The 9,460-nt window shown below is 41.9% G+C and overlaps 1 protein-coding gene across 1 annotated transcript in view; it reads right to left on the bottom strand.

Moving 5' to 3' along the window:
- Positions 1-92: 92 nt before the first annotated feature.
- The window catches only part of ANK3 (ankyrin 3), a gene marked incomplete at its 3' end in the record, with an annotated part of 355,068 nt that continues 345,700 nt past the window's right edge, over positions 93-9,460 (bottom strand). Inside the window, exons 40-41 of the mRNA XM_081912558.1 lie at positions 838-8,547; positions 93-184 (exon numbers count right to left, since the gene is read on the bottom strand). Coding sequence (XP_081768684.1) covers positions 93-184; positions 838-8,547 — 7,802 coding nt within the window. The remainder of the gene's footprint in view (positions 185-837; positions 8,548-9,460) is intronic.

Genomic DNA, 9,460 nt, shown 5'->3' with positions numbered 1-9,460 from the left:
GTCTACTGTATCCCTCTTTTTCTGAAGACAAAAGATGCCCTGAGGACTAAACTGCACTCTAACACACACACATACACACCCTCACCTGGGTATCAAAAGAAATTCTTACCCGTCCAACTAAGTCCCAGGTGATCGGCCACTATTGCCATCCTTATATCTGTCCGTTCACATGGACTCTGTGGACCTGTGATTTATAATTTATTGATTAAAAAGGTGCTGTGAAAGAATTCTTAGCACTAACAGCATTTTAATACATTGTACTATGTTAACTGGTGCTCAGATCAATTGCTAAAATGACTGAGTGCCCTAAAACCTACAATAAATAAATATATATTTGTCACAGATTTGAAAAAAATGCCACCTTTATAAGGCCGAGTGTCAAACTACATGATGTTAATTGTGTAAATGAAACCAAACATGCCAACAATCTATCTACTCAACTGTTCAACAGTGCTTTAACTACTGGTGGGGTGGTGGAAAATAGTCCACCAGTACTTAAAGAAAAAAAAAATGTTTTCTCTGTTTGACAAAATGAGGGGTGTGGTTTTTTTGCTGTCACAAAATGAAGTCTTCTAAGACCTAAACTATTACATGAATGTATTTAGCATGCTTCACTAGCTGTCTATAGTATAGGCTTCACTTAAAGGAAGAAAGAAGAGTATAAAAGACAGCACATACAGATGACAATGACAGAATGAGAACTACAGTAAGTCACTTCACAGGCAATCACAACAGTTCATGCACTAGGATCAACAAGTTGAAAGTTTTACAAACTAGGCTTGATCTCCACGAGGTGAGCCACGAGAGCTCCAGAAACCTGACTCCCTCCATTCTCACCAGTCCTCTTACTCCTCCTCCTCTCACTGTCGGACTTTTCAATCTTTGATTTTAAAGATGCTGCCTCTGTTCTCATATCTCTAGCGGGCTTCGATGTAATGGAAGGCTGGAAAACTTGAGTGGCTTCGGACAGGGACGTGTTTCTTGACGTACTGTCTTCTTCTTCATCGTCATCGGACACCTCTGACTGCAACTTTTTGTCTTCATCAGACAGGCGGTCCACAAGCTTTAAAGCCTCTCCACTAATTCCCTTAAAATATTCAATAGAATGTTTACATACCTCCCTAAGCTGACTCTGCTTTACTTTAACTGTTGCTGCTGCAGCGGTGGTGGTAGAGGTGCTGGTGGTAGATCTTACCTTTAATGGTAATTTAGAAGGAAGCGGTTTGGCTTTGCTTCTCTCTAGCTGCTCTTGGTTTTGAACTGCTGGTGTCTTTCTAGCTATGGCTAAGTTATGCCTTTGTGTATTTTTTACAGGAATCTTAGACCTTACTTCTACATGTGGGAAAGAGCTGTTTTGTTTCCTTTTGTCAAGTTTACTATCCTGTCTGACTTTACTCACTCTGCAGGCTTGGCTACTGCTATGTGGGATAGCTTCTTTTGCTGAGGTAGCCTTTATGGGAAGTTTTGATCTCGCTCTATTCCCTACTGGCTCTGATGACTTCTGCTGTTCTCCGTGTACTTTTGGTTTACAGTGTCCTTGTGTTGCACCTGTATCATTTCCTGAAGTGTTTTTCAATTGAGTAGCTTTCTGTGTGGGACACTTAGGCTCAAAGTGTTCATTTAGCACTACTTTACAGGTAACGCTATCGTTAGGTAAAACGGATGGGTCCAAATTGTTGTTGTTATTAAAATTATCTTTTTGGAAATCATGCTTTTCTGCTTCCCTACCACTTGACTGGCTTGTAACCTCCTCTATGGCTTCATATTCTAACCCCTGAACACCTGGCGTCACAGCCTCTAGCTTATCTGTCACTTCTCCAGAGACATCTTTCTTCAGCGTCATGGCGGAAGCAGAAATTCCCATTTTAATAGGTGTGCGCAATTTGGGATCAACTTTAGAAGCATTAACAGCGGTCGATGATTTCTCCAGGGAGTTACTACCGGGTGTTGCTTCCGTACAATCTCCACTGGCCTGGGTGATGAGCTTACATTCAACTGTTGGTGTTTCTACTTCTCCCTCTACGTTTTTTCCTACAGCTTTGTCCCCTGACTGCAGCTGTGTGATGGCAGTGACTTTATTTTTATCCCCTTCCCCCTTGTCCCCTGACTTCCCTTCAGAAGTATGCTCACCAATCTGAAAAAATTGGAGTCTTTCTTCAACAAAATCCCTCTTGCTCATGTCAATTGCGCCACTGCGAGTCATCTCAAACATCTTCCCTTCGTGAAACGGGAAGGGATTGGGCTCACTAGTTGGTGTACTTTCATCAGTTGGAGTTCTGGCTGGAGTCGTATCTGGGGTTGTCGCTTGAGATCTGTCTTCTACAGCAAGGCCAAAAGGCTTAGCCTCGTCATCCCTCGATTTGGACTCAAACACTTCATCATCACCACGGTTATTGGACCAAGGGTCAAAATCTAGGCTTTTAGTAGCTACTGTCTTAAAAGGGGTTGCAAACTCTTCATCTACTTTGTAACTGAAATATGTATCAGGAAACACAGTCCTGTCAGGGTGCCTGCCTTCCAAAGTGAAAAACTGTGCCCCTGATTTTTGTTCAGTCTTATCGGCACTTGTTTCAGCTGCTGGACATTTTGATAAAAGTTTGTTTTCTTCAGTACCAACTTTTTCTTCCTCCTCAATAACTTCCAGCTTACTTTGGCTAAAACACCGATCAGTCTGTTTCAAAATGCCTTCTGTAGCCCATATGTCTTTTTTGATTTCCACTGCTGGGCCTGCAAGTTTGGAATCACTCTCGGTTAAGCCATCATCTTCATCTTGTAGATCATACCCATCAAGAGAGTCAATTTCAGTTGCATCTGTATCATGGGAAAATTCTGCAGTGGTTGCTATGGAACACTCAGTGACAGACTGGTCATTGTTCCCATTTTGCGCAATATCATTCTGGGGAGAATCAAGGCTAAGATCAAAATCATTAGGTTTCCCATTCTCTCTTTTTGCAGGCAATTTATGCTTGGAGCCTTCCTTCTGGCCATCTTCAACGTCATTCAATTTAAACATGTATCTTTTAATGGGAACAGGCTGATACAGGGATTCATCATCGCTGGAGTCACTAAGATCTTCTCCTGGTGGCCCAGGAGAAGGTGGCTGTACTCTTATGAGTGGTTCAGCCAGCTGACATTTGTCATGTTCATCCCGTAGGTTTACTTCTATCATCTCCATTTCACTCTCAGAGGAGTGGCGCTGCTTTTCTGATTCTGTCTGATCGGCATCTAGCGGAGGAGGAGGAGGGAACTCAATGTACGCAACCCGGTTCCCTTTGGGCCTTTTATTAGAATCTCTGTCTAAGCTACTGGGCAGCACTCTGTCAATTTTTGGTGGCTCAACAATGGCCTGTTTTACAGAGGTTGACTTAGCCTCTGCTTCCTCTTCAGACTCCTCAGAAACCTCAGGGATAGGACTGGGTTTCCCTGGTATATAAGCAATTAGTGAATCAGGCGTTTTAGATGTAAACTCGTAACTCACTTCCTCTGAGCTAGGAGTTTCAGGTGTTAATGGACTTTTCCCAGAACTATCTATAAAGGACACCTGCTCTAATGTGTCATCTTCTGGACTGCCTTGTGGAGAAGGAAGCTGTTTCTGCTGCCTTGTGGTGTAAAAGCCCCCCCTTGTCTCTTGTACCGTCTTACTTTCCTGACTTACAATTTTTTTAATATTTCCTTGTTGCACCTCCCTTTCATATTGCCTCCCTACTTGAACAAAACTGACGTAAACAGGTAAGGTTTTTATCTCTTTTGTTCCCTCAGCTGTTGCTAAAGGGGCTGATTTTGCCAAGTTATCACTATGAATAGAGTCAAAGTCCCTTGAGGGAGACTCCTTTCCTGGGCTATTTTCTAAAGAATCAGGTGATTTACTAAGGGATAGCTCAGCATCCTCCATAGGAGGACTTAATTTGATGTGCTTACTGCTAAACTGACAAAATTCTGAATACTTATTTTTAACATGCTCTGTATAATCAAAATTCCTCTCAGTTTTTTCCTTTGCCACACTAGCATGGGACACTTTAGCTGACAGTTCATGTGCTGCATGTTTTAGCTGTTCATGAACTCCATCGGGAATGCTAGCTGATAACATTCGTTTTTCTTCTGAAATTCTGACTGGAATGTGGGATGCAGTCAATGGTTCTTTTTTCTTTGAGGTTTTATCCATCACTTCACTGGGGGGCTCTCCTTCTCTGACAAAATATTCTCTATAAAGGACCTTTTTGGATGGAGATTTTACAGTCACTTCCTTCACCTCCTTTGAATGGGACCCACTCGTTGACACCTTGTGCTCATGCTCTGTCACAGTGATGAATTCACTGGCTTTGCCCAGGTCTTTAGTCTCAGGGTGGTCAATGTGATTGTCTTTTACTGCATCCTGAACAAGCACATGGGACAGTTTTTCTTTTTGTGTGTTGTGGGCAAATGTTCCAGGGCTTTCCCATGTCCTATAGACCTTTTTATCCCAATGCCCCTTGGCTGATGCAGTATCTGAGCTCGTACTGTACGCCAAACCTTTCAGCTTCTGCTCTGCAAAGCCTTCTGGAACATTCTTACTTGGCATTTCATTTCTGTGTCTGAGTACATCTGAAGCAGCAGCATCTTCCATCGCTTTGCCTTTACCCTGGGCACCATCTTTTAATTTGCTAGCAGGAGATTCCCTCTGTAATGTTATACTCCCATCTGCAAGGTCTACCTCTTTTGCATGCTTTTCTCTTGCATAAAACTGATAGACTGGGAGCTTGCTCTCTTGCATTTTTTTCACTGGGATTTTAGATTGAGTGTCCTGCTTCTTATCATCATGATGTAGGTCCTTATTCTTTGAGCCTATGCTCTGTTCAAACTTCAGCCTAATAGAACTGAGTTTGGATTGCTTCAGCTGGAATCCGGTTGGCGAAGCCTCGGGTGTCCTACTCTTCTGAGCTGTTCCTTTCTGCTCCATCAGCTGCTTACAGTCCTCGGTCTGTTGTGTAAGGGCCCTTCTCTCGGGACTGCTAGGCAAACTAGCTGCTTTTCTTTCGTCAGCTTTTGGGAAGCTCTTCCCACAATGGCCAAAGGGTCCTCCTCTAGTCCAGTCATCCTTTGAACTCTGCACCTCAGAAATCGTCACCTTTTCGGGGCTGCTGCTGGTTGAACTATGGCCAGAGTGTGCTTCTTTCCCATTCCGTTTCTGCTGCTTTTTCTCTGGAGATTGCAGTTCATCATTCAGTTTCTCTGTTTTGTCCCGGAAGAACTGTGATACTTCTGTCAGTTTTTCTTCTGCCTCCTTAACAGTCCTGTCCACCCTGTCTTCATACATCAACTTTTCTCTACCTCTGTCTAATCTGTTCTCAGTAAAGCGCATCCACATTGCGTGCTTTGGGCTACTAACATCTCCGGTATAATGTAACACTGTCACTTTATCATAATGATCATCTTTAGACATTTTACCTACACCATTTTCTGATATATCTTTAGAGATTTTGGTGAGGATTTCTTTTGGGGGGGCTGTGGCTATTTTTTCTCTGCATCGTTTATCATGCCCCTGAAAGTCTGAGCTAAGGGGTAGAACATGGTCAGTAACTGACTCCTCAGTATCAGAGTGAGACACATCTAGCTTTTCTGAGAGCAGCATTTTCTCAGCAAACCTGTAAGACTCCCCTCTTAGTTCTGACAACTCATCGTCATGGTACTCTACTGAGTGCTGACTCAGAAGCTTCAGTGTTTTGTACGAGTCATCAGACATAAGTTGGGCAGAACTAGGGCGACTGTCTTCTTCCTGAGACACGGGAGTATTTACTCTAGAAGACTCCAGATAAGAAGGTAGGGACTCTTCTGCTGTCAGTTCTTCTTCTTCTTGCTGACCTTGTTCATCTGAACAAGGAAGAGCATCATGTTTTTCCAAATCACCTCGAGGTAAGTCTTTCTGATAAACATACATTTCTTTCTCTGGGTGCTTTTTGGTTTCTCTAATAATGACTTCAGTAGGTTCAGCCTCATTACCTTTTTCGATATGGACCTCTATTATACGCTCCAGTTTGGGTTTCATTTTGCTGTCCTTCTCTGTATGTTGTGGTGAAATTTCAGTAGACTTGCTAACATCTGGTGTTACCGAAGACTTATGTTCAAACAGACCTGCCAACTCTTTGGAAGGATCGCGTCCTGACTGAAAAGCTTTCATTATATCATGAACAGACATGGTTTCTTCAATTCTTTCTGAAGAACTCTCAGTGCACGGAGGCTTATGGTAAACCATTCTGGTAGTGGTAGTTATATGAGTTTCTTCTTTTACACGGACACCTTTACCAAGAACACATTTGTGGTCTTCATCTTCATTACTGGCTTTTATTTGAAAGGCTTTCATTTTTTCTTTGATAGACCCTCCGTTTGGCCTGGGTTCCAGTTCCATAAAAGTAGGTGCCGTTTTCGTTGATGGCGGCTCTTCTGCTTGAGATTCAGGAACTTCTTCTGATGAAGGTTCATAGCTACGGATCACGTGAACCACCTCAGTTCTTGTCTCTGTAATGACCGGAGGGATGGGTACATCATGGAAAAGTGGTTTCGGCCCTGTGCTCTCGGCGCTTTGTGGAGCTGAAGGAGTTTTCTCACTTCTTGTTTCAAAGCCACTGTCAGACAAAGGACTTTTGTCTTGGTCATGTTGGGAAAAGTCATCGGGAGACTCCAAAATAGTATCAGTTCCAAAAAAGGAATCTGCAATTTTACACAACTCTTTTTCTGAAGTAGAAGGCCTCATGGAGGCTGGAGGCATTTTAAGTTTGTGTTCTTGCAATGCAATGGCTGGTTTTAAAACTCTCTTTTGTCTCTCTTCACCTTCTCTTTTCCCCTCTTCAAACTTATACTTTAGACTTGCCAGAGAACTACTACCAATGTCATTCGTCAAATAATCAATGACTTTAGTCAAGTTATAATCCTTTTCGGATACAGCCTTCGCTTTAATTTGCACCTTTTCAGGAATAGTTATAGGAGGATATGTCATGCCTTGCCGTCTTGCTTCATCAATCTCATCTGCACTGAACTCTACCCATTCATCCTCAGAAGAGTGTCCTTTATCATTTTTTGATAGCTTGGTTGATGCTTTCTTTTCTAAACACACATCTTTTTTCAGTATCTCACTAACTTTTACTAAGTCCTCTTTTACTTTCTCAACAATTTTAAAAGGTTCTTCATCATCTATTCTACCCTCCTTTGTTAGTTCTGGCTGGAATTCCTTGTCCTCCATTACATCTGTCTGCAATATCGCTGTCATTCTTATTAGGTCCTCTTTCATCTCAGCCACATCTTTTAACATCTCCTGACTAGAAGATAAAGAAGATGGTACGGACAACTTAAGAGCAGAGGGTGCTAAAAACAAGGATGATTTTATAGGAGATGAGGTTCGGTTAAAGTGAGGCTGTGTGCGTGTCTCTGTAGTCAATGTTTTAATAGGCGATAGCAACGCAGCTGCCGATTTGGTAAGGGAAGATGACTCTGGGAGCTTCTTTAGTGCTGGTTCAGACAAAACATTGACTACAGAATATACTGGGACTGTGATAGTTGATGAAGTTACTGACGAGGTAGTTGCTGATATTGACCCAAGAGATGTGTACAATACACCTGCAGGAGTAGTTCTTATTGACTGAAAGGCTGATGGAGTTGAAGACACATGCGACCTGAGTGGAGAAAATGGGGTTGCAGTAGTGGTTGGAAACATTTTCTCAACAGTATCAGTTGCTGCGTTAACAGCACAACTTGCAGAACTGGTTGCTGCAGTGATCTTGTCTTGAAATGTGGCTGTGGCTTTAGCTCCATTGATTAAATTGGCAGGGGACGGATATTTCAAAGGTGACATGGATCCGTTAACCATGGCTACCTCTGTATGCCCGACTGTGTGTTTCACAGGGGAAGTGAGGGATGAAGTCATCGTGACCTTAGATGGTGAAACAGCATCAACTGCTGACTTAGCAGGAGACACCACTGACTTTAAAGGTGAAGATAAAAGCGGTGATGCTGATGTGATGATTGACTTAAATGGCAAACTTGAAGAGTACATGTTAATGTTCGATTTGGGGGATGCTGGAGGCGTCATGGTAATGGATGATCTCTCCAAAAGAGACCCAGCTGTAGTCACTGGAGATGTCCGAGAGGGGAATGCGGATGCCAGCCCTTTCAAACTAGTGGCTTCTGTTACTGTGGGTGCTCTGACGAAAGAACCAGAAGAGACTTGGATATTATATGGAGGCTGTGAGACCACGGTTTTTATTGGAGAGGAGATTGTCCGAAATGATCTAATTGGAGAAGCTACATCGCTAACAGATTTAATTGAAGACGTAGTGGAGGCTCCTAATGTGGATTTGATTGGTGAAGCAGAAGAAACGGACCATATTGATTTTAATGGAGAAGCTGTTGGAGTGTTAGAGGAAGAGCTTGATAGAGAAGTGAAGCCTGATTTGGAATGCCCAGGCACAGTAATTGGTGCTGTTGTCCAAGACTGATACGGTCTTGCTGAAAAGAATGGCTTGTATGAATAGGTAGCAGGTAGGGATCTTGTTGCTCCTGCACTTCGTTCAACTGTTTCTTAAATTGTTAAACCAAAATAATCAAACGTAAAAATCAACAAAAATGATTGAAAAACAGAGAGACCAGAGAAGAAAATTGGTCAGTAAACGTTGTAATATTACAAAAAAAGCAAGTACAACTGTTTGTATGAATTAGAATGAAGTAGGTAAAATCAACAGCTAAACAGGTAGGGAAAAATAGGAATGAGTCACATAATTATGGATGATCCAAAATTAAAAAAAGAAAGAAAGAAACCAACATGAAATGAAAGACAGGAAAGCACAAGGCAACCGAGTCTGCAAACAATGAAAGAACAGAAAACACATAGAAGGAAGTCCATTATGGTCCAAAGTAATAGCCACAACCAAAAATTCTTCTCTTACTTCCTATTGACTTTCTGATGTGCTAAAGTTAAGATATTAAGTATCTCAGCTCCATTTTGCCTGTTATCAGTATGTCTTTGCTTTGTGCAAGTATCAAAATTGTCCTTAGGAAAATTTCTGTCATTATATCCTTTGCAGTTTCATTAATACATTTTATATTTACTGTATAGCAGTTTCGTTAACACAAAACGGTGTAAACTTGTGCAAATGACATTGAGTAGCTAAAGTCTGCTTTGAAAACCACTCCGAACTATTTCATGCAGAACCCAAAATACCTTTAAGGTGACAGGCAATTGATGTGCAAACTGTGAAGCAACGGGAATAAAGTCAAAACTTTCTCTCTCTCCCATGCACATTTTGTATATGCTTCACTCTCACAAAGCCAATAAGAGCAAGACCTTTTCTGACTCAAGGATTAAAAGAACCAAAAAGGGGGAAAAAAGCTTTTTGCATATGTTGGCTTTTTCATGCGATATTCCTTTTACTTGGTAAAACTTAAAAGATAAAAAGCTTCACATGAAATGACTTTAAGAAGCATTTGTCATACA

Source organism: Podarcis melisellensis, assembly GCF_964234715.1.
Source record: "Podarcis melisellensis genome assembly, chromosome: 5".
In the NCBI taxonomy this organism is placed as follows: Eukaryota; Metazoa; Chordata; class Lepidosauria; order Squamata; family Lacertidae; genus Podarcis; species Podarcis melisellensis.
This window is presented reverse-complemented; position numbering and strand designations above follow the sequence as displayed.